Source organism: Osmerus eperlanus, chromosome 3 (genome assembly GCF_963692335.1).
Source record: "Osmerus eperlanus chromosome 3, fOsmEpe2.1, whole genome shotgun sequence".
In the NCBI taxonomy this organism is placed as follows: domain Eukaryota; kingdom Metazoa; phylum Chordata; class Actinopteri; order Osmeriformes; family Osmeridae; genus Osmerus; species Osmerus eperlanus.
The window spans coordinates 17,686,557-17,712,398 of record NC_085020.1 but is presented as its reverse complement, the minus strand read 5'-3'; the positions used below and the strand labels follow the sequence as shown (position 1 = coordinate 17,712,398).

Genomic DNA, 25,842 nt, shown 5'->3' with positions numbered 1-25,842 from the left:
CCCTAAATGATTTGATTGACTCACGCTAGACCTCTCTGCTCCATTCTAAACCTAATGGAGTCTGCCTATAATTTAACCGGGACTTGATTGACAGCTCCTTTCTCTATCTCAACAGTAACCCTTGATAATGTACATTAGAGTGGGATTAAAGCAAGGTGCTAACGCGTATTAAAAAATTAAGCCAAGCCAGTGGACTGGCAAAGCTCCCTCCCCATTCTTCTCTCTCTCTCTCTCTCTCTCCGTCCCTCCGTCCCTCCCTCTCTCTTTCTCTCTCTTTTCACTCTTTTTCTCGTGCTTTTCCCCCCCTCCACTTCCGCCCTCTTCACCTCCTTGGCCAGAATGACATTCAAATTCCAATGCAATTCGAGTAGTTGATAGGGACCTGTTAATACAGCCGCAACCATGCCCTTGTGGAAGACGTCTAATGACACTGAGCAGTGGGCCACAGCGCAAAGAGTGATAGCACATTATACTGCCTACGCAAGCTGCAGAGCCTTGACGAGGAGAAGCAAGGATACAAACATCAAATATAACAATGTAGCCTTCATAACTAGGTGCTTAATTTGTCAAAACTCCTCTCTTTGGCTGAGGGCATATTTTACTGCGCCGCAAGCCCTTGGCATATTTAAGAGGGCCACGCTAGTTTTTCCTGTTGCAGGATACCAGGCTTATTGTACTGCTTCTGGTGTTGTAAATAGCAGTAAATCTTCAACAGAACATTTATTTTTGTGTGACACCAAAGCCTCCCTGTTGGAATGATTGAATGCTACTTATTTGATTTCAGTTTCCCTCCATTTGGGGGATTTTGTGAAGAGTCTGGTTTGAAGACAATGAACTAACAGAAGATTGTTTTAACAGCTGTGTGTCTTTGATTACATGGTTCTTTGAAGTATCACTTTAAGTTAGCCTTTGAACTTGGATAGAGATCAGAACTGAATTGGGCTTCGTTTTGATGTAAGAGGAGGGGATTTTTTTTATTGTTGAAACGTTCATAAACGGATTCCAACCGTTTGGAGGACATGTTTAGTGTTGATTTTCAATTGAGCAGTAGAGAGAGCCGTGTGTTTGTGTGTGTGTGTGTGTGTGTGTGTGTGTTGAGCCGGGAGGAGGATGAAGGGATAGAGGAAGGGAGGGAGGAGGGAGGTTTCATGTTCTCATGCACCTTATGACCGAAAAGAAAAATAGCAGTTGCTATCTCCTCGCTAGAAGTGCTGTGTTCTGAGAAGTGCAGTTGGTGTGTTGTTATTCCAGAAGATTCTCAGCCTCTATAGCTCCTTGTTTGGCTCAGGGAAGCAATGTGCCATCCATATGGTTCATTAGCTCAACATGAGGAGACCACAATATAATTTTTTTCCCTTGTTAAACTGTGGTAGCCCCCAAGGCCTGAAGACTTTCAAACATCCTGTAACAGTTACACTTAATCTGCTCGCTGCTTTTGACAGCAGAAATAATTTACGTTTGAGTTACCTGTTGTTTTGGCCAAAATTCAAGTTCTTTTATAGGATTAAGTAATTGTACACTAATCTAAAGGATTTTCGGTTTCTAGTCTTTGGTAATGGCTTTAATCTGGTCGACTTTTTTAGAAAGGCAGCGAGGTACAGACTCACGGCAGGAAAGCAGATTAGTTCAATTCCATGTTTTTAAGGAAGAACTACACTAGCTTAGTTGGATTACTGTTGAATCAGTCACTTGAAATGTGTATAATGACACACGGATTCCTTTCCTTCTTAACATGAACTTGTAGCTTCTTGGACGGTGCTGTGCTTTACAAAGGTACTAGGGTGAATTCGGAGAAACAGTACCACATGAACAGTGAATGTCTTCAGTGAAAATTTAAATCCATCTAATTTCAAGTGATACATAATCTGTTCCAAAATGTACGCATATCAGCGTCCTATTTTTAAAATAACCGTCCCATAACAGTAGATTTTTCCTAATTAGTCTCGCCAGTGCGGTTTTAAAAGGTTCATACTGTATGAACATAACCTTGTACGTGTCATAAACTGGTCACACAGCTTGCAGGCTTCCACAACGGAGCAGTTCCAACCGTGGCATGTTCTCTGTGGGACGTCTAAATGAATCGTGCCCCAGATCCACCATTGTTGTCCAATCTCCCTGAACACTAGTAACAACACAGAAACAAAAAAAAAAAGTTATGGAACTTGGCCTATATCTGTCAAAGTCACTGAGAGACCAGGCATAATACTTGATTTATATTTGGCTCTGGAGATGTGCAATTTCTGTTGTAAATGTTCATTGAATCAAGGACAAAGAAATGGATGGCCCCTACATACTACATGACCCACATAGGGGATATATGGAAGTCCTGATCCACTTTAACAACACAAAGATGCAAATATGAACACATTCTTTAGTCCTTTATGCCACGTTTGAATCATATATGTGGGCTTTGTCTCTCCTTCCTTCCTGCCCTCTATGCCTCGTTCTTTGATATAAATAGGTAGAATTTCATGGGGGCAGGCACGAGGAAGTTAAAGGAATAAAAGGGAAAGAGGAAATTTAGATATTTTTACATGATGTCCTACATTTTGTCAGCTAAAATCAGGATATTGCCTGAGCGAGAAGAAGCCGTGTTCTTCAGTTGTCAAAAGGCAGTAAGTAATGATTAAAATAGCAGTGTGAAATGTAGGGAGATTAAAGTGATGCTAATGATAAGTGAGAGAAGAAAAGGGCAAGCTATATTTTAATTCCTGGGAGAATGGTTAATGACTTCTATTGCCTGAGATTAAACTAAACCTGTCTCATCAGCTTTTTCTGCTCGCTGAGGAGAAAAAAAAAAAGCCCCCTGCACTTTAATTTATTAAACTCTTTTAAGGAAGCACATTGATCTACATAGGTTAAACTTTCAAAATTTGGGCTAAAAAAGTCGCCCTATAAAGCTGTCATCTAGGGGCAATGGCAGTCGAGTTGCTCAAGGCACACTATAAAGAATTCATTATCTGCGAACTGCCACATTTAATCAGAAAATATCAATTATTTAAAGGGAAAGGTTTGCTCCTGTTTAGGGCATGAGGCTTCGCTGACAGTAAGGATTATCATGACAAGCTCACTCGAGTTGGATGGTGTCATCAAAGAACTGTGTGAACTTCATCATTTCCAACATTCCCTTCTAATACCTTTGGTTGTGTAAAATGGGAATTCACCCACAAGCATAGGTCCCCGTAATCACATCAGCGCTGCAATATACCCAACAAGTAAAGTATTTATCTCTTGTTTTCAGCTTGCTCGATAGACTAAGACTCGCGCCGTGAAATTTTAAGCATGACATTAACACAGAAGCCTCCGTGACCCCTGTAATGAAATGTATGGCTGTGTTGACATGGCATTACGGCGATTCAACACCGTTCATTAATCTTTGTTTCCCTGGAAGCCCCTTCTGGCATGTCCTTTGCCTAGGTACGGAGCAATGCCAGAAATTGTGAGGCTCAACACATATTTTCTGATGGCAATTAGCATGCATTCCAATCCACTGAGCCCCCTTCGCATAGCAGCCCAATCCTTACAGCCGCGTGAGTCTTTATCAGCACAGGGGTGATAGAAGTCATTGAACATTCTGCTGACAGCAGATTATTGTTGTTTTTATACAGATGTCAGGCTTGAGTTGGTGGTGTTTTCCACTGTAGCTGTGGGCCCACTGCTATGCCCAGGGGTTAGAGAACAAAAACTATTTTTATTCTCTCTATCTCTGTCTCGCTGCCTCTCTCTTTCTTTTTTCTCCTTCTCTTTCTGTCTATCTTCCTTCTCCTCTCTCACACGTCCTCACTCTCTCTCTCTCTCTCTCTTCTCTCTCTCTCTCTCTCTCTCTCTCTCTCTCTCTCTCTCTCTCTCTCTCTCTCTCTCTCTCTCTCTCTCTCTCTCTCTCTCTCTCTCTCTCTCTCTCCCTCTCTCTCTCTATCTCTCTCTCTCTCCCACTGTCTCACTCTCTCTCACTCTCTCTCTTTCTCTATCTCTCCCCTTTCTCCCTATCTATGTCTCTCAGCTCAGACCTGGAAATAGGTCTGATATTTAAAGCACTAGTAGGAGTAGATGTCATCTCAGGGATGACAACTCGTAGGACTCATCCGACACTAAAACCTGTGTACTGTGTTCTAAACAGAAACAGAGCACTTCTTTGCTTGTTCGCCCTAGACCTGCTTATAACATCTGTGCACTCAAATATCACCGGAATGTAACACCATGCGAATGCCTAAAGACACTTAAGAAATGGGGAAAACAGACAGGTAAAAGGAGATTCCGACGTCTGCTGACTTTTCTGTTAAAGAGCACTTCCCTGCTCGTTGATCTGGCTTCATGTCTGGGTGTAGTAGAGTGGACCAGACTGATCAATACCCACATTGGCCGCTGCTGCTGGCCAGCAGAATATGATACAGGAGCTTCACGTGAACGCTCACGCCTGTGTCACACGCCATCATCTTTCCCTTTCAATCAATGCTACTTTTTCCATGGCTTCAACACTTTGTGGAGGTGTGCACTGTTACAGGATGCACAAGGCCAGTGAGGATTCTGCATCCGCTGTCTTATGTGTGATGAAGATTCAATGACTGAAGCATCGCAACTGATCACAGCCACTTAAGAGCACATTCCATTGTTATTGCATTGGCACTTTAAATGTGAATATGCAACCGTTGAACTCTAGGGATACCCTAAGGGTCCGATGGTGTCAGTTGGACTTGAGTGAACAGGGATCCTTTATGTTTTACATGAGCTGAGTTTGAAACCACCTCTAGCTAGCTGACTAATTAGTCAACCCTAAGGATTTGGTTTGTTCATGGTACTTATGCCAGGGCTGTATCACTTACAATATGTGTGTGTTACACAGAGAGTACAGCAAGCAATGGATTCCACAACAAGTCGTTTTCCACTGCTAATTTTGAATTTAAATTCAGCTTACACCATACATACAGTATGCCTAGGTTTTACATCTGCCTCAAGTGGGAAATGTCTCATTTTGTTGACATATTTAGGATGAAATACCCCCCCACTCACTGCACGAAGTAATATCTCTGTTTCTGGGGACATATTACAATAATGCATTAAGAAATCACATTAATAATGCACATATTTTGTCACATATTTATAGCTATCCCCCAGACAGCACCATGTCACAGTTGTTGTTAGATCCCAATTGGTTTCAATTAAAATCTCGCTGAGGCAATAAAAATAGCCAATTAAATTGGAGCAGGCTCTTCAGAGGTAGAAATGGTCTGATTAGATTAACCTTGAACATGAGTTATGGTTAAAAATAAGTGTACATATATATGTACACTTATTTTTAACCATAACTCATGTTATGGTATACTCATACATATATATATATATATATATATATACAGTATATATATACATATATTTATATATAAATATAAATCTATATTTTCTCTTTACGGTAGACCCTATTTCTGTCCTTTATTGCTCACTTGGTAAAACTCTTCACAAATGGCAACATTTTCCAAAAGGACAACAGCATTTGAATGTGTTTATACAGAGCCACTATTTACTGTCATGTGAGGGTGCTCAAGGTTTTATCAATGTTTATTTCCAAAGTTGCTCAATTTACGACACGCACGCACACACACACACACGCACGCACACACACAGCAGGATCAGTAACAGCAGCTTTTCACACCATGCTTCTCCATCACACTCCTTTTTAATGGTACGGTGACACTGCTCCTCTCGGCGCCTCAGCCTGCCTGCAGCAATCCCACCCTACCTGGTAACTAGGAGTCAAGCATCCACATGCTAAAAATACGCCTGACGCTAATGTCACACTCCCCTGCCATTTCCAGCACCAGGCTCCCAAAGCTCTGCCCCGTGTGGGCAGAGCTTTGGGAAGGGAGGGGAGGGAGCGGTGAGCAGACATCTTTGTAATTCTTTTAATAACATGTGTAAACGGGCAAGGGGGCCTATCGGCCTGTGTCAGGGCCCGGGCTGGACCCCAGCAGCTGATACCACCGAGGGGGCTGCTGGGAAACGCCTGAATCATTGAGTGGGGGGGCCGCCAAGTGGATTTGTTTCACTCTTCATTAGGAATGTGTCGCGGTGTCTTCACTGGGCTGTTTGCAAATCTATTACGTGGTCTTCAGCTCCTCACTTGATTTCTTTCCGTTCTCTCCCCCCCCCCCCATCTCGCTGTGTGTCTCTCTCTCCCTCCCCACCCCTCTTTCCTGGTTGTCGTGGGCAGTGGGCAGTATTGCACCCCCCCCCCCCCCCCCCAGCCTACCCCCTCCTTTGCGCCCTTGGCAAATGAAAGGTCAAAGACGGTGCAGTGATTAATGAGCGGTAGACTCTGGGATCTCTCTGTCACTGCCCCCCCTCCCCTTCTCCCCCTCCTCCCCCGCCCTCTTTTCCAACCCCTCCTTTCTCTTATTATTTAATATGCTCATTTATTCCCCCAGACCAGCTTGGCTGAAGTGCTCATGAGGAGAAACAATGCATTAGCGTGCTAGCTTTCTTCACCGGGGTGCGTTGTCGGGGCAAGTGCACCGTAGCTGTGTGTGACGTCGTTGGGATGGGGTTAAAACGAGAAGAAGAGGGAGAGAAGAAGAGGTGGGGGGGAGAACGGAAAGGTCACGAAAGTATAGCCTCCTCCTCGTTCCCTACCCACACAAAACTCTGCTGTTAGACTTTTGGTGCGAAGTCTAAATGATTTTCACTTGTTCATCTTAGTGCACAAAACCTCCACTCCAGCGGCCCTGAGTTTGTAGTGTCAAATCAAATCCGTCCGTTTCTCCTTCTGGATGACACTCCACGGACTGTTTATTTGAAAAAGTAATGAAATTTTACCCTCCATTGCAGTGCAGATTAGCAGTTAGTAATTGACTGCAACAGAGAGAAGTCTGTCTCTCTGGTGTGTGTTTGAGTGTGTAAATGTGTGTGTGTGTGTGTTTTAGAGAGCAGGGAGGAGAGTGAGGGGGCCCCTTGTGTTTGAATGCAGATCCTCACAACACACAATGGCGCTGTTAGCGAGGGCTGAGTTTCTGCCTGTCACTTTCCCTCCACATGTTGCTTTTGCTTTCAGAGATAAGTGGGCCTAATGCTGAACAAATAGTGGAAATCAGAAGCCACTGAGAATCATTCTCTTCTCCTTTTCCCATGGCTCCCAAATAGACGAGCGATCTCACAGACAGAGCGAGGGGAAAGAGGGGGGAACAGAGGGAGAGAGAGGGAGGGATACAAAAAAAAAAAACACTCAACGAGCAAAACAATTGGTCACCACAAGCAGATCCCAATTGAAAAGTCTCCTGGACTGGGAGGGAGCTGGAGTTGTCAGATCAGGCCAGGGCAATGAAAAGATCCAAGCAGGCTAAATTGCATCAGGTGTGGGCTTCTCTGGCTGGTGATAGGCCCCCGCATTGTGCTGGCGAGACATTCGGCCATTTCCAAAATATAATGGGAGAAATGAATGCAAATGAGCGAGTGGACTGAAATGTATTTAAATGCAGATTGAATGGAGGGGGGAGGGGGGCTTTTCTCTGCGTAGTGCCTGATAACAAGTTGCTTTAGGAGAAGGGCTGCATTGTGTGGGATCACCCCCCCCCCCCCCACCACCAGCACCTCTCCCATCCCCACACCAGCAGTCGTCCTTTTCTTCTTTTCGCTCTCTTGTGTCTCATAAGGGTCCATTGTTCGCTGGGTAAACTCTCTCAAAACTATTTACATTGCTCATTTATTTGGATTTGAGATGTCTCTGCTCTCGTGTCATGCACACACACACACACACACACACACACACATACACACACACATCCTGGTGCCTTTGGCCATCCAGTGAAAGACTAATTGCGAAAGGACATGGGCTGAGACTGGAAAGAGAGAGAGATAAAGAGAGAGAGATAAAGAGAGAGAGAGTGAGAGAGAGAGAGAGAGAAAGAGGAGAGAGAGAGAGATGAGAGAGAGAGAGAGAGAGAGAGAGAGAGAGAGAGAGAGAGAGAGAGAGAGAGAGAGAGAGGAAAGAGAGTTGATCGAAAGAGAGACTGTAGAGAGGTGGGGCGGAGGGGATTCAATCATTAATGATAATGTTGCTGTTGTCCTGGCCTCATTAGAAACCACGTTAACAGCAAGCATGCAGCACCATGTGTTCCACAAACAGCCTCCCAGGCTGGACTCAGCACAGGGCTCATCCCTGGCCGCATCCTCGCCCCCGGGGACATCCATCTCCTCCAGCCTTTTCTCCACATCGCTCGAGAGATGCAAAGCCACCCCAGACACATATTTGCAGGCGTATCCCAGGGCCGCAATCATCGGGAAGGCCGACGTTTCTGTGGGAATGTGGGAATTAGGACATGGGAGCGGGAAAAAGGATGCTGTTGAGGTGTTAATTGAATTTCACAAGTATCCTTCACGGATGATTTGGACTTGTGTGTTGATGTGAATAGTACTGTGAGGACACTTCGAGCCCGCCTTACTGACCGGTTTTGTCCGTTGAGGATTATTTGAATCCTGTCTTAGAGAAGTGATCAAAGAATGAAATCTACCTTTCATATATATTAATAATTCACTGTGGTTATGTCGCATCAAGCCTGTATTTGCAAACTATTGTTTATGTGGAAATTGAAGAACGCAGTATTATAGCTGTGTGATTTTTGAAATATTTTCAGTTTCTTGTCTTTATAGGAGAGGCTGCAGTGAGGAATGCATTGTTTGTACCTTTAAATGTCATTTACATGCAATTAATTCAGATGAATTAGGACACTTTGACTTCTGCCTGTCCCTCACATTCACAACATGGCCAGACAACCTCCATTCCATGAGTTGATAATGAGAAAAAAATATTTATTTTTGGAGGTTCCTGTCAAAGAGGTAAAGAGGATTCACAGACATTCATAACAAAGCAAACACTGTATATATATATATTATATATGACTGTTTTTTAAATGTGCCTCATTGTCAGCATGTGTCAGCATGTTGTGAGGACAGAATGGGGACTGGTGCAAATGTTTGGCTATTTACGTATTTAAGTGTGTTGTATGAAATGAGAAACAAATACCTTCCAGCATGTTGCGTGGACAGGTGGTTGTTAGAAAAGGACTTCTTCGAACTGAAGTATAAGTGTGTTCTTCCTGGTATGTTGGAGTGTGGACTAATGGACACAGAGATCTCCTAGTGTCCAGAAGTTCTGTTGCAGTGATTAATAGGAGAGGTAATGTAGTGGGGAAATGAATAAACACTCCCCAGCTCCTGGCTTTGTGCTCAGCGACTTGATGACAAGGGCAGAGCAAGGTGAGAATTAACAGGCTCGCAGAAGAAGAGAAAGGAAAAGAGAGAGAGAGAGAGACAGAGAGAGGGAGAAGAAAAAAAAGGGAGGCCAGAATTGGGCGGAGGAGTGAAGCATGACAGACCTGGCCAGTGTGTGGGAGCAGGAGAGGGAGGAGGGCGGCGGGGAGGAGAGGAGAGAGAAGGGCGCCCTGACAGAAGTGGACGGCGAAGTTTCCTCCCGAAGAAGAATAATTAAAAAGCGCTCAAGGGAGGGCAGTTTTAATTTCACATGTAAGGGGCTAAAGATTTCATTTAAAGGCGCGGCGAGCAGAGAGGAGGTTAATAAGCTGAACAAAGCGCGGAATGTGAGAACATACAGTGCGGGGAAACGCGTTGGACTTTCACCTGACACGTTTTTAATTATGGAACCTCTGATATTCCTCTGCAGAAGAGGACCAAAAAAACAAAAAAAAAACTAGTAGATTACCTGATTAAGCATCATGGTAACCAATTACCCACCCATAGAGGGAACCCATAGTAATGCAAGACTATAGCGTCCCCTTTTAAACAGAAGTACCAGTGCAGTACATGCAGTCAAGCCTCTAACTCCCAAAGTAAAAGCACGCTTAGGGTCAAAAGCAGGCCTTGGACCTCGCCTACTGGCAACGCACCGCTGCGGCGTCGAGCTAAACGCCTCCTTCAGACAAAGCGAACTGGTGTGTGATTCTCGAACAGTAGCTCTTTAACGCTTCAAATCCCTCTCCATTAGAGGTATCTGAAGCTGATGGCTCCCAATTAGAATAATAGGAACAGCTTGTTCCCAGGGTGCCTTGCATGGCGCCTGCAGTTTCTCGGGATGTTTCCCGTGCCGAAATGATCAAAAGGAGTTTTTGAACAGGGCCCCGAGTCCCCATTGTGGTTAGTTTTGTTCGGTTATTGTGAAGTCCTATAGTTTTAATTGAGGATGATTGTAGCTTCCCTTTGGTTCTGTCCTGGTGGGGCTGTGGACAATAGGGATATGTCAGAGTGCCTTAAGGGAGCCCGAACGGCGCCAGTTGTGTATGCCGTAGCCGCTTGGCGGACGATGAAACACTCACGCGGTGTTTCTTCACCCGTCTTTTCGTCCTCCCGCTCTCTCTGTTCCAGTTTCTCCATCCCCTCCCTGTTTCTCCCTTGTCTTCTATCTCCATGAGTTCTTCTCTAACCCCCCCTCCCCTTTCCCCCCGCCCCACCTCCTACAGAGTCGTCCATTCCAGAACATGGGAATGACCGCGGCGCTGCTGTCTCAAAGTTGCCCACGCCCCTTCACCACGCGCGCGCGCACACACAGCGTTTGACACTTTCGTATTATATGTTTATCAGTCTCTAATGGAGCACTGACAAGTTCCCCTGCACACAGGGGACCGTGTGTTCCATTAATGGCCGGTAACGAAGCTCTCACAGGGGCCCGGCCCTATTGCTGCTGACAGGAGAGGGGCCCCTCCACCCTAGACCCCTGGGGAAAAGAGACTGCAGTCTCTCAGGCCCTCCCTCTAACTCTCTCTTTCTTTTTCATTCTCGTTTTTCTGATTTCTGATCGAAACTTTTTTTCGTTTCCCTTCTTTGTAACTTCCCTCCATTTCCCTTTACGACTGTATGTGACTCGACAAGTACTGCTGTTACTGTATGGGTCCCAACCAGGGTTGGGTATGTTTTTTTTTTTTTTGGATACAGTTGCCAAATCAATACTTTAATAAACGGTTCCGGTTCCTAAAACGGTGCCTGAACCGATACTGCCGCAAAATGATGGTGGATGACGCTTTTTTTTTTTATTGACAAAAAACAAAACACGATTGTCTGCCATGTTCTTCGGCTTTCCATGTTCCGACTTGTATTTTCTCACCGATCGTGTGCGGTGATGATGATTCTTACGTACGTTTCGGAGCACCAGTGTCACGGTTCACACGGCGTCTGAGCACCGGACTGCGTCACCGGAATATTAGACGCACCTGTTTTGTATTGACTTATTAGGATGGCTATATAAGCAGAGCTGTCTCTGACCTCGTTGTGAAGTCTTATTCATTGTTTCTTTCTTGAGGGCTGTGTGGCGTTTGCCCTTAGTTCTGTATCATGTTTATTTCTCAGTAAAGTTTCTCGTGCACTTGCGTCCCAAAACGCAGACTCTTTGCCTGTTTTGTCACAACCAGAGGGCCTATATTTCAATTGACAGCTCAGGCATATAAGTGGCACCGAAATGAGGCACCGAAATCTGTGTTCTCATTCGGTCCAGTACGTACCGGTCATATACTGTAGGTACCAGCGCCATATTAGCACCGAGTTTTGGTACCCAACCCTAATCTCAACAAGTACTGCTGTTACTGTATGTGATTCAACAAGTACTGTATGTGAGTTAACAAGTACTCAGATCCTGTATGATCTTGAAGATCTGACATAAGACACAGCACATTACATCGGGTAGAGAGTGTGTAAGAAAGTGTGTAGAAAGTGTGTAGACAGTATACATATAATGTATACTGAAGGTGTAGAGAGTGTGTTATAGAGTGTGTGTGTGGTGTGAGAGAAAATGGTGTGCCCTGAAAGTGTATAGACTGTGCAAACTGAATTGTGTGTTAACAGTGTGTAGAGAGAGTATGGTGTGTTGACAGTGTGTAGAAAAAGTATGGTTTGTTGACAGTGTGTTCAGTGTGTGTGGTGTGTTGGCAGTGTGTTCAGTGTGTGTGGTGTGTTGGCAGTGTGTTCAGTGTGTGTGGTGTGTTGGCAGTGTGTTCAGTGTATGTGGTGTGTTGGCAGTGTGTTCAGTGTGTGTGGTGTGTTGGCAGTGTGTTCAGTGTGTGTGGTGTGTTGGCAGTGTGTTCAGTGTGTGTGGTGTGTTGGCAGTGTGTTCAGTGTGTGTGGTGTGTTGGCAGTGTTTCAGTGTGTGTGGTGTGTTGGCAGTGTGTTCAGTGTGTGTGGTGTGTTTGGCAGTGTGTTCAGTGTATGTGGTGTGTTGGCAGTGTGTTCAGTGTATGGTGGTGTGTTGGCAGTGTGTTCAGTGTGTGTGGTGTGTTGGCAGTGTGTTCAGTGTGTGTGGTGTGTTGGCAGTGTGTTTCAGTGTGTGTGGTGTGTGGCAGTGTGTTCAGTGTGTGTGGTGTGTTGGCAGTGTGTTCAGTGTGTGTGGTGTTGTGGCAGTGTGTTCAGTGTGTGTGGTGTGTTGGCAGTGTGTTCAGTGTGTGTGGTTGTGTGGCAGTGTGTTCAGTGTATGTGGTGTGTTGGCAGTGTGTTCAGTGTATGTGGTGTGTTGGCAGTGTGTTCAGTGTGTGTGGTGTGTTGGCAGTGTGTTCAGTGTGTGTGGTGTGTTGGCAGTGTGTTTCAGTGTGTGTGGTGTGTTGGCAGTGTGTTCAGTGTATGTGGTGTTGGCAGTGTGTTCAGTGTGTGTGGTGTGTTGGCAGTGTGTTCAGTGTGTGTGGTGTGTTGGCAGTGTGTTCAGTGTGTGTGGTGTGTTGGCAGTGTGTTCAGTGTATGTGGTGTGTTGGCAGTGTGTTCAGTGTGTGTGGTGTGTTGGCAGTGTGTTCAGTGTGTGTGGTGTGTTGGCAGTGTGTTCAGTGTGTGTGGTGTGTTGGCAGTGTGTTCAGTGTGTGTGGTGTGTTGGCAGTGTGTTCAGTGTATGTGGTGTGTTGGCAGTGTGTTCAGTGTATGTGGTGTGTTGGCAGTGTGTTCAGTGTGTGTGGTGTGTTGGCAGTGTGTTCAGTGTGTGTGGTGTGTTGGCAGTGTGTTCAGTGTGTGTGTGGTGTGTTGGCAAGTGTGTTCAGTGTGTGTGGTGTGTTGGCAGTGTGTTCAGTGTGTGTGGTGTGTTGGCAGTGTGTTCAGTGTGTGTGGTGTGTTGGCAGTGTGTTCAGTGTGTGTGGTGTTGTTGGCAGTGTGTTCAGTGTATGTGGTGTGTTGGCAGTGTGTTCAGTGTGTGTGGTGTGTTGGCAGTGTGTTCAGTGTGTGTGGTGTGTTCAGTGTGTGTGGTTGTGTTGGGCAGTGTGTTCAGTGTGTGTGGTGTGTTGGCAGTGTGTTCAGTGTATGTGGTGTGTTGGCAGTGTGTTCAGTGTGTGTGGTGTGTTGGCAGTGTGTTCAGTGTGTGTGGTGTGTTGGCAGTGTGTTCAGTGTGTGTGGTGTGTTGACAATGTGTTCAGTGTGTGTGGTGTGTTGGCAGTGTGTTCAGTGTGTGTGGTGTGTTGGCAGTGTGTTCAGTGTGTGTGGTGTGTTGGCAGTGTGTTCAGTGTGTGTGGTGTGTTGGCAGTGTGTTCAGTTTATGTGGTGTGTTGGCAGTGTGTTCAGTGTGTGTGGTGTGTTGGCAGTGTGTTCAGTGTGTGTGGTGTGTTGGCAGTGTGTGTGGTGTGTGTGGTGTGTTGGCAGTGTGTGTGGTGTGTGTGGTTGTGTTGGCAGTGTGTGTGGTGTGCCTCCTCATAGTATCTCCAGCAGCTCCGGGCCACAGTACCTCTGTCTCGTTAATGTTTCATCCACGGGCCCTGTGCTGCTCCCCGACCACCACTGATAAAAGTCACCAGCGAGACCCGCAATTTCTGCATTTTAACCAGGTTGACAGAACTTTGGCGTGACACATAAATAACTTCCTGTAACCCCCCCATCCCCCTCCCTTCCTGACAGGATAGCCGGTTTCCCCAGTCCCCATGTTGAAACACGAGGATTCTGGGGTGCGTCACAGTCCAGGGGTAATTTTAAGCAGATGCGCCGAGCGTTTTGCTACTGGCGCTCTGATTCGTTTCCAGCGCGTTTGCGAGTGTGTAAACCAACCGCCGACACGGATGAAATATAGCCCAGGTTCATGCTGAGTGCAAAGGAGAGAAGACATTTTCCCAACAGCTGTAATACACTGTGTAGACTAATATCAGCTCCTTTTCTCTGATATTGCAGTGAGATATCGATCTGGTGAAATTGTCCACATATTGGAGCTGTCTGTTGTGATATTCATCATGCTGTCACCTCTTGCCAGCACCTAGCCCTTATTAGAACACAGGCTTGAAGGGGTTGAAGGATTTTAGTCTCCGAGATGTAGCAAACAATTCATCATAGGGGGAGAGAGAAAGAGGGAGAGAGGGGTGTAGGGGAGGGAGAGACGGGGATGGATGGGGGGGAGAGGGGGAGAGAAAGAGGGTGGGGAGAGAGGGAGTTAGATGGGGAGGATGAAGGAAGAGAGGACAGAGAGAGAAAGAGAGAGAGGGATAGAGGCAGAGAGATGGCAGGACCGAGAGAGAGAGAGAGAGAGAGAGAGAGAGAGAGAGAGAGAGAGAGAGAGAGAGAGAGAGAGAGAGAGAGAGAGAGAGAGAGAGAGGAGAGAGAGAGAGAAACTCTCAGGTGATCCCCCGCCGTGTAAGATTTATGTCTATCAGGCCGTACATTAGGAATTATATCATCAAGTGAGAGGGACCCCAAGCAGGCTGGCCGCTATCTGCTGAGCTGGCCTATTGCCTCTCCTGACAGTCTTTTTTTATTTTTTTTATCTCAACTCGCTTCTTATGAAGCATTTAAGTGGAATCTGGAGCTTTGAGGAACAGAGCGGTGCTTTAGCCAGAGTAGAGAGAGAGACTCACGTCTACGCAAAGAGCAGATAAGCCTCCGTCTGAGGTAATTGTCATTTTGGAGAGGACGACGACGCGTTCCACACCAGATGACGGTCGGTCTTTGTGAACAGTTCTAACCCCCCCCACACACACACACACACACACACTTGCACACACATTCCCCATCCACACCCACTTCTTTTACACTTCCTGTTACAGTAATGCCAGATATATTTCTGGAAGAATCACAGGGATGAATACAAAGGAAACAAAACAGGATTCCTCCACATCTGACCACGGAGAGACGCTTGATTCCTCTCTAACTGACGGCAAATTCTCATCTGAGATCGAGCTGAACCTTTCTCGCTCTCCCTGGGAAAGTGTGTGTGTGGTGTGTTTGCTATGCTCTGTTTAGCGCTGAAGTTATTGTTGTAAACATGCGTTTAAAGCACAGCTGGCCAAATTGACGAGGTTCTGAGCTGGAGTGAACTTGAGCAGGCGAGAGTGGGGCACGGTAAACAGCACGGATCGTGTCTAAATATGCAAACAGGCTCTCATAACAGCCTTTCCTCTGGGGATCAGACACTGTTCCTCCTTATGGGGGAAACTGTGAGAAACAGACCAGGCTTCTAACCTCTCCCACTGTGTACAGAGAGAGAGAAAGAGAGAATGAAAGAGAGACATTTAGTTAGATAGAGAGTAAGATGAGAGAAAAAGAGCGAATGAGAGGGGGTAAACATTTCTGATTATATAAACATCTCTCTTCCTCTCAAGATCATTTTTGGAGTCCTCTGAATATTTATGTTTCATTAATTATATATAAAAAGGAAAAAACCCAGTTAAAAACAGGGAATCAACAGAAGAGTATTTTTTGTTTAATGTTTCACACAGGATTGCGGACCACCAATGCAATTAATGTTAATCATTACGTGCATCCTGTTTAGTTTAAACATGACGTGTTTGTCTTTGAGTGGTTTCTGTTTCTCTCGTTCTCTCTCTTTCTCTTTCTTTCTCTCTCTTTCTCTCTCTTTCTCTCCCTTTTTCTCTCCACGTCAAACTCAAATACTGTAGAAACTACTTATTGGCTTGAAGAGTATTGTGAAGTGTTTTGCCGAAGCAAAAGTTCTAAATCTCTGTCATTCTCTCATTCTGTCTTTTTCTTTCTTTCTTCCTCTCCCTCTCTCTCTCCCTCTCTCTGTCTCACTATGGAGTCATTATTTATGAGGAGATAGAACACTAAGTATCATATGTAATGGATATTAACGGCTTATCAGGTATTGATTTTGAAGTCATCTCCCAAACAATGTTATTAATCGAAGCCATTGTTCTGGCTCAGTTTGTTTGTTGTAACCCCACTGGTCGAATTTTGAACTAATTAAAAAGACTTAACTACTGACTCTATCTGAAGTCACTCTCAACGACAATTTCGTGAAACAATGGAGGAGGATTAAAACGGAAAAAAAGCTTCTTGATTTCTGTTATCCTGAGGTTTTTGCTACGGGGGAACCAATTAACTACCCTTCAGGATGACTTTCACTTCTTAACATGGGTCTGTTCCTCTGCCAGGAATCGGGATTAACTCTCAATTAATCCCTCCAGCAGAACAACTCTGCCTTTGTCTGAAGGGGGGGGGCACATGAGCACACAACACGGAGGTTACCCCCACACTGCCTGTCTGTTTTTTTGGGGAGGGGGGGTGGGGGGGTTAAGGAACACACCTCTTCTCATTTTCTCTCTCTTTCAATCTCTCTCACTCACTCACTCTCTCTCTCTCTCTCTCTCTCTCTCTCTCTCTCTCTCTCTCTCTCTCTCTCTCTCTCTCTCTCTCTCTCTCGCTCTCTCTCTCTCTCTCTCTCTCTCTCAATAGAGATTGATAAGAAGATTGATACACATAGTCAAATCTCCCAGGCCTCCTCAAGCTGAAAACAAGGACCATTAGGAAGGGGAATGCTTGACAATGATTCAAGTTTTTGTTTTTTTCTTTCTTTTTTGGAGCTTTATTAGCCATGCATATTAACGAGTCAATTAATTTCCATTGGTCCTGGCGAGTGCTCTGTTTGTTTTCGTCTGACCTTTTTATCTGGGGCTGCATTCACGCTTCGCTACCTCTAAGCACTTACTCCATACTGTGTTTCCCAGAGCCTGCCATCCAAAAGGGGAGTTTTTATGCGTCCAGCAGTCAGCTTCCCCTCCTCCACTCCTCCTCCTCTCTCTCTCTCTCTCTCTCTCTCTCTCTCTCTCTCTCTCTCTCTCTCTCTCTCTCTCTCTCTCTCTCTCTCTCTCTCTCTCTCTGTCTCTCTGTCTCTCTCTCTGTCTCTCTCTCTCTCTCTCTCTCTCTCTCGCGCGTTCACACACACCGTCCGTCCTTTTTGCGTGTTCCCTCTGTCAGAATGCCTTTGTGGACGCACACCTTTCTAGACGGGAGAGATAAGAGGTGCTGTCACAGCGCGCTGAGCCCTGCTCTGACAACCTTCACTATAAAACCGCTACATTAGTGTCTCCAAAGCCTCACTTTTCTAATTCACGACGGTCCCAGAGAAACAGACGTGATAAACAAAGAGCCTGAAGTCGTCTCGCCTCCACACTACAGCCCATTCTGCATTGAAAGTTAGTGGAGAGGACAGGAGAAATAATTGAAAAGTGCAGCTGGACTGTGTACAATCTTGTAAGGGATGCCTAGAAAATGAGATTAATCAATGCAGAGACATTGTGGGGAAAGTTAGCAGTGAACGGCTTGACAGTTCTGCTCTTTCTCTCATTTCAGATGTTGGCAGGCTAGCAGGCTGCTCCTGGGGAAAATGCGCTCCTTTCATACTTGAGTAATTGATGAATTGTATGCAATATGCAAATGAGAATCCATAAATCTTATGAATGACAGCTTAATTTATGTGAGCCTTAATGAATGCAGGATTAGATTTTAATTAAATATCCTCAAAGGCACCCTGACTAGCTGAAGTTTTTTAAAGCCTTGTTTTTGAAGACTTGTTTCATATGCATCGCAGTTCGCGAAAAAAAGAGAGATCAGTCAACGCGGTTAGATGAAATTTCCTCAGAGTTTTGAAGATAAGACCTGTTCTGTTTTGTTAACCAAAGGGACTTGCAATTAATAAATAATGGGAGAAAAATCATATCTAAAAATCTCATTTAGGCTTTCCTGGAACTGCTCATTCTCATACATTTGATTAACTGCATTTACTTTTGGCACTATCTGATTTGTAACATTTGGTACAGTATCTTTTTAATTAAGGGAATCGTCCATTAGGCATGCAAAAGTCAACCAATTAGGCTTCGCTCATCAATTCCCATGATGTTGGAAGTCTGCTTACTCATTATCAGAAGCTGTCTGAATGATGCTAAACAATCTTGGGCTCTACAATTATAGGATGTAGCTACAATTATGAAATCCGCTTTTAGCATTAATGATGCATTGCAACAATCTGCGATTTATCGTGTTTCACATCTTTCTTTCTTTTTTTTTTGATTTCTCTTTTCACAGTTGAGAGGTTTAAAACCGCTCAATCAGATAAGCAAAGTTCTCCGTGGTTCACACAAGTACACACACACACGCACACACACACACACACACACACGCACACACACACACACTATATACATGCAGCTCTCTCTCACACTCTGTCTCTCTGTCTCACATATCTGAGGGACGCACATACGGCCACACAGAAGTCTTAGCAGGTACTGATAGACCCGCCCACCCTGGTCCTAATCAGGCATGACCACAGACAAGACAAAGACACCGGGAAGACAGGCAATTGGGCAGATTCTCTCTCTCTTCCTCTTGCTCTCTCTCTCTTCCTTTTGCTCTCTCCATCCCTCCCTCTCGCTCTGTGTCTCTCTATCCCACCCCCCTCCTCTCTCTCCGTGGGCAGGCCTGGGAAGGATCTAAGGACAGGCAGCTCTTTAGAAAGGGTTTAGTGGGATTGATGCTAACTCTCCCTCGCCTTTGATTTTCCCTGCGTTTCATCTGTGATATATTGTTCCCTAACAAAAGTTCACAGTTTACCAGCGGATGCAGCTGTTCCTGCTGCTAATAGATAAAAGAATGTTTTTAATATAGAAAGTGCTCCACACACATTCGTGCAGGCACGAGCACATACGCACACACGCAATAATGTAGCTATCTGGATCAGATAAGACAGATGTAGCTACCTGTGTGACAGGTGTGAGAGGAAGCTGATGAGGATAGGCCAACAAAGGATGGCTGGATGGATGGATGGATGGCTGGATGGATGGATGATTGAATACCATGTATCACTATTTAATTGAATCATTTTTTTAAATCATTACTTAAACATAAAAGAAAAGTTCCCTGTGTAAAACATGTAAGTAAGAGGTTAGTGTTTTGCTGAAACAGATGTGTATAGTAAAAAAAATTATATACAATATATATATATATAAATAATAAACTCTCATTTTTATCAAGGCGTCTTTTCATCTACCAACAACATCATCATATCTGCAGATAATATAAAAAAGGATGTTATTTAGACCAGAATCACACCTTTCAATGGTTTTTAACACAATCTCTTAGTAGAACAAATTCGTTTTTAAAAGACTTGATTAACGCCAGAAAACGTGAACAAATTTTCATATGGCCTATATGTTCTTTTTCTTTTGTAGTCATTATATATAGTTTGTATTATTCCTAAACGCTTGTGAGCGTCTGCTAGACGGCAGACTAAAGTGTAAAGTGCTGCTTTGTTCCATCAATAGCTGCTTGTTTTTCTGGCTGGTCACCACCTTTGCAAACCAATCAATGGGGCGTGCTCCGCTATCGCAGCCAGAGAAATGAAAAATAAACCCCTGATAATCCCAGAGTTAAAAGGTGACTCAGGGCGATAAAAGCTATTTTGTTAATTTATTTACTCTCTGCTCTGGAGAGATAAAGAAAAGGAACAATTAGGGAATTCTAGGTGAGAGATTTTAAAAGGGCAATGACATTGGGTTAATATTTTATAAGGTCTGATTGGCAGTGGCCTGGAGAGAGCTTTTGTTTACACAAGCCGCCAGACGGAATGATTCACTCGCTTGTTTTGGCTGACCGGGCGGAAATGGAATAAATATCTTCGTCCTTACCTTTTAGAAACGTCAAACAAAGACGGAGATAAAAGGTTAATGGCTCACCACGAGGCTGAGTGAAATAATGTTGTGATCTTTAAACAGGAAAACTTTCAGCAGGCCGATAACCCACGTGTAGAGGACGAGAGGAAAAGAACCGGAGCGCATGAGATGAAGTTGTCTGCGCAAACCTGTCAGGGACAGTGAGATTGCTCGGCCCGGACACTGTTTGTGTCGAAAATTGGTTTATGCCAGATTCGAATCGCTCTGTTAACGTCACTCGTCGTAATAGGATCCCTTTTATTGCTTTTGTCGACAGAAAGGCCTGATAATGTGTGTCAGTATTTTGCCATAACATCTGAAGCCACACTGCTATCTGATGTAATGGTACAGTATAATACCTCCTGTTATTCCATATCACCTTGCGCTGGTTTCCTGTAAAAGGGTGCGAGAACACGAATTTAATTACTTTGCTTTTATTGCATTGTTACATTGAAACTGGACCGGCTCTGAGTGTATTGTTGGGCCCAGTGTAATCTGATTGCCAGCGTGGTGTAGTGTGTTGGATAGTATCAGGTTGCAGTGTGGTCTCCAACGGGTCAGCACACAGAACCAGCCAGCAGAGGAAGTCTGGTTCAGGGAAAGTTCAACTCTATTTTATTTTCACCACGGTAGAACAAAAAAGGAATCCCTAGATGTGTAACATATTGGCACCCCCCCCCCCCACCACCACCACCCCCAACCAACCCCCCCCCCACTCTGAGAGCTGGTCTTATTTTGTTTCCTAAATTGAAGCCAGAGATATCACGAGGCCCGTATTATCTACAGGGAAGGACAAAGGGTGTGGGGGGTAGAATGTTTAACCTCCAATAGCAGCGCTCCAATAGCAGGATATGAGCACACGCAGACAGGGGCTGTAGGAGCCTGCCGCATGTTGAATCATGCCACATCTTTTGAACTGAACAGAAACGAGGGGAGGGGAGAGGAGAAGTGGAGCCAAGACAAGAAAAAGAGAAGCCCAGTATTCCCAACCAGACCCCAAAATCCCAAATCATAAATTCAGGTTTTGCCGTCTCGTCCTGTTCTGATGGCCTAGTTCGGGGGGCAGTTTCTGTGCCAGGGCTATTTAGAGGAGAAGCATCTGCCGGGTGATAAATAGCCTGGCTCTTTTGTTTGGGGCCAGGTTGACTTCCTCCTCTCTGGGCCCAGAGCTGTGCCCTGGTTGGGCCTAGCCATGTTGACTGAGCAGCGTACAGTACTCACCGGCTACTGTACAAGTTGTGTGCGAAAAGTCCAAATCGGACACACACACACACCCCCCCTCCCCTCCGGTTCTCAATGCTTAAATAGGACAACAAATTCAAAGTTTTGTTCATGATATCTGACTCCAGATGTAAATTGGCATGCCGTTATCTCTGTCCACGACTCCAAAACCAACAAGGACCAATTTGGGGGGGTTTGTTTGTTTAGTTCTTGATTGGGCCACTGACCTCGGTAACATCTGGATCCTTTTCAGCTGGTCAGCTACTTCATCATAGAGGCAGTGTGACCTCAGGCGTGGCGAATGACAGCACAAATTTGCTAGCATACAGTTCTGTTTATCTTTCATCTTGCCGGTGAATAAATCCAAAACTGGCATGTTGAATGGCAACACTGGCCGTTTTTGTGTGTGCAAGTTTACAGTGTGTCTTCCATAGACAGTGTCCATACAGTGTTACAGTTAGGTCCATAAATATTTGGACATTGACACAATTTTCATCATTTTGGCTCTGTATACCACCACAATGGATTTGAAATGAAACAATCAAGATGTGCTTTAAGTGCAGACTTTCAGCTTTAATTTCAGGGTATTTACATCCAAATCAGGTGAACGGTGTAGGAATTACAATACATTTTATATGTGGCCCCCCCCCTTTTTAAGGGACCAAAAGTAATTGGACAATTGGCTGCTCAGCTGTTCCATGGCCAGGTGTATGTTATTCCCTCATGGGAGTTCGTTATTTCATTGACAAGGAGCAGATAAAAGGTCTAGAGTTCATTTCAAGTATGGTATTTGTGTTTGGAATCTGTTGCTGTCAACTCTCAATATGAAGTCCAAAGAGCTGTCACCATCAGTTAAGCAAGCCATCGTTAGGCTGAAAAATCAAAACAAACCTATCAGAGAGATAGCAAAAACATTAGGTGTGGCTCAATCAACTGTTTGGTACATTCTTAAAAAGAAAGAACGCACTTTTGAGCTCAGCAACACCAAAAGACCCGGAAGACCACGGAAAACAACTGTGGTGGATGACAGAAGAATTATTTCCCTGGTGAAGAAAAACCCCTTCACAACAGTTGGCCAGATCAAGAACACTCTCCAGGAGGTAGGCGTATCTGTGTCAAAGTCAAAAATTAAGAGAAGACTTTACCAGAGTAAATACAGAGGGTTCACCACAAGATGTAAACCATTGGTGAGTCTCAAAAACAGGAAGACCAGATTAGAGTTTGCCAAAAAACATCTAAAAGAGCCTGTACAGTTCTGGAACAACATCCTATGGACAGATGAGACCAAGATCAACTTGTACAAGAATGATGGGAAGAGAAGAGTATGGAGAAGGGAAGGAACTGCTCATGATCCAAAGCATACCACCTCATCAGTGAAGCATGGTGGAGGTAATGTTATGGCGTGGGCATGTATGGCTGCCAATGGAACTGGTTCCCTTGTATTTATCGATGATGTGACTGCTGACAAAAGCAGTAGGATGAATTCTGAAGTGTTTCTGGCAATATTATGTGCTCAGATTCAGCCAAATGCTTCAGAACTCATAGGACGGCGCTTCACAGTGCAGATGGACAATGACCCGAAGCATACTGCGAAAGCAACCAAAGAGTTTTTTAAGGCAAAGAAGTGGAATGTTCTGCAATGGCCAAGTCAATCACCTGACCTAAATCCAATTGAGCATGCATTTCACTTGCTAAAGACAAAACTGAAGGGAAAATGCCCCAAGAACAAGCAGGAACTGCAGACAGTTGCAGTAGAGGCCTGGCAGAGCATCACCAGGGACGAAACCCAGCGTCTGGTGATGTCTATGGGTTCCAGACTTCAGGCTGTCATTGACTGCAAAGGATTTGCAACCAAGTATTAAAAGTGACAATTAGATTTATGATTATGTTAGTTTGTCCAATTATTTTTGGTCCCTTAAAAAGGGGGGGGGCACATATAAAATGTGTTGTAATTCCTACACCGTTCACCTGATTTGGATGTAAATACCCTGAAATTAAAGCTGAAAGTCTGCACTTAAAGCAGATTTTGATTGTTTCATTTCAAATCCATTGTGGTGGTATACAGAGCCAAAATGATGAAAATTGTGTCAATGTCCAAATATTTATGGACCTAACTGTATGTAGTCCACCCCATTCAGCTGCAATGATCTCGTCTATACAGCCCGACAGTTAGTCCAACTGACTCTCTAAACATTGGCACCAGTAAATGTGCCTGAGTTCCCTCACTCACTGATCCTCCGGGCGATCGAAAGTCGATGTGACATTTTCGTCCATTTGAGTTTTTCTGCTTTTAGTAATGTGACGGGAGAAAAAAAAGCCTTTTTACCCATCACATGCCCTCTATCGAGGTCTTTCATAAATAATTCAAGCGGAGTACAAGTGAAAGTGATGACAGCAAAACTGTCTGCGATCTCTGCCTCTCATAAGATCAAAGAGGTGCTTCTATAGAAATAGGAATTACATTTCCAGTCGTCCCTGGGTCGAGCGGGTACTCATTTGTTCCCTCTCTCTTTCTCTAGCTGTTTCTCTCTCCTGCCTCTCTGTCCCTCTCTCTCTCTCTCTCTCTCTCTCTGTCCTCCTCTCTCTGTCTCTCTTGAGTTCATAATGGCACAGCCATACAAAGCAGCACATTGAGCAGGATAGTTCTGCATCCAGCCCTGCTGTACTGTAGACTGAGGGAGAGTGTTGGCCAGCTCATACTGTACACCCTCTCTCTCTCTCTCTCTCTCTCTCTCTCTCTCTCTCTCTCTCTCTCTCTCTCTCTTTCTCCCTCTCTCCCTCTTTCTCTCTCTGTCTCCCTCTCTCCCTCTCTCTCTCTCTCTCTCTCTCTCTCTCTCTCTCTCTCTCTCTCTCTCTCTCTCTCTCTCTCTCTCTCTCTCTCACACCTTAACCTCACCTTCGCCTTAACCAGATGGCATAATCAAATCCAGTTCAAATAATCTGTATTTTAAAAGATGTTTGGTTCTGTATTTTCCATTTGGTCTCTGAAGATGAAGAGCTGATTGACATCACATTGTTCTGGGCTGCCGAGTCATCTATGAGCTTCTGTGTCTGGAACATCCCAGCTAGTGTCGTTTCATGGTCCTCCATCTTCATCTGACACACCTGGACTCCTGCCTGATGAGGAACACACATGCTAACACGTCTCAGCTCTTCATCACGAAACGAGTTTTTGTAATACAGGCCCTCAGGCTTTTCCCTAGATCCATAACTAAGCCAGCTCAAATAGATATCGATCGTAATACAAACGGGTGGTAGAGTCAGATGTGAATGAGTATGACGTGTTAGAGCTCATGGGGGTGTGTGTGTGTGTGTGTGGGGGGGCTCACACTCTTAGCTCCCCCATCCTTGTCCCTGTTACCCCCCTCCCCCCTCCCTTGCGATCTGGCACTCTCATTCATCACAGCTAGATCCCTGGCCCTCGTTTACAGTAATAAAAGTCCCCCATCAGAAAACGTCCAACAAGTCTGAATCACCCTTGTCACACCACCTTCCAGCTAAGACACGCATTAAATCAAGCAAGCAGAACATTTCCTAAGGCAGCCATTGCCTTTTAATTTCCTGAAGAACCTTAAAATATCATTCATTACCAGAACTACACATATTTGGTTTTTTTAAGTCTCATAAATCAATAGTGGCCTGACTGCAATAATTATAACAAGTTAACATGTAATTTCGGGCCAAGGGCCGCGCGCACTGGATTTTAGCATATGCAAACGAGGCAATTCAAATAGTGCCTGGATATTAATACAGAGGAGCAGGTAACGAGCTACGGGGCATGAATTATGCATCTAAAAAGTGGTTGATCTTCAATAAAGGAAATGAATTCACCGTGTAATCTAATTAGTTATGGAAGTCTATTATGTTGAGCTGCAGAAAGCAACTGTCCTTGAAAAGGAATTTATTTACTTACAGCCAATGTTAGCTGTTTCGTCGACGGAACTGCATTCTGGAAAGGTCTAAAGTGTTCACCCCTCCCCTCACTCCCGCCCCCCCCCCCCCCCCTTCACCTCCTCCCCCACTCTCTGTGTTTTTTCCCACCCACCTACCCTCTATTCATCCGTCTCTCCCTCTGTCCGTTCCTCCTCTCCAGCTCCAGACCGGGAAGGCCCCCTAAGAGGACCCAGAGTGTGACCTCACCAGAGAACCCACACATCATGCCCCACTCTGTCCCTGGACTCATGTCCCCGGGGATGATACCCCCCACAGGTACGGTAGTCTGTCTCTGTCTCTCTCTCTGTGTCTCTGTCTGTTTGTCTGTCTCTCGCTTTCTTTCTTTCTCTGTTTCTCCCTCTCTCTCTCTCTCTCTCTCTCTGTCTCTCTCTCTCCCCCCTCTCTCTCCTCTCTTGTCATTACCTCCCTGTCTTGTCTCCGTCTCTCCCTTTATCTAGCTATCTATCTAGCTATCTATCTCTCTGTCTCTTTATCGCACACACACACACCCTCTCCCTCTTTCACGCTCACCCTCCTCCTCCCTTCCCCAGTGGCATCCCAGCGTCCCGTGGTTTGTCCTCTAAATGGCAACCAGACCAAACTGACACATGCACCCAACCACCACGCCAGACACCAGACGCTGGCGTCCTCCAATCCTTCACCGAAAAAAAGAAAAAAATGAAACACATCCTGCTATTCTCCTCCGGAGCTGCACGGAGGGAGAATAAATTAGAGTGGAATTATTTTCTCAGATTATTTTGGTCGATTTTTGCCTTGAGAGCATTCTAATTAGTGCGATTAAATC

At 45.0% G+C, this 25,842-nt stretch overlaps 1 protein-coding gene across 13 annotated transcripts in view; it reads left to right on the top strand.

The window, feature by feature from the left end:
- The window catches only part of dachd (dachshund d), a 100,394-nt gene that overhangs the window by 27,755 nt on the left and 46,797 nt on the right, over positions 1-25,842 (top strand). For all 13 annotated transcript variants that reach the window (XM_062457534.1, XM_062457529.1, XM_062457532.1 and 10 more), the window contains exon 2: positions 25,198-25,313. In XM_062457534.1, coding sequence (XP_062313518.1) covers positions 25,198-25,313 — 116 coding nt within the window. The remainder of the gene's footprint in view (positions 1-25,197; positions 25,314-25,842) is intronic.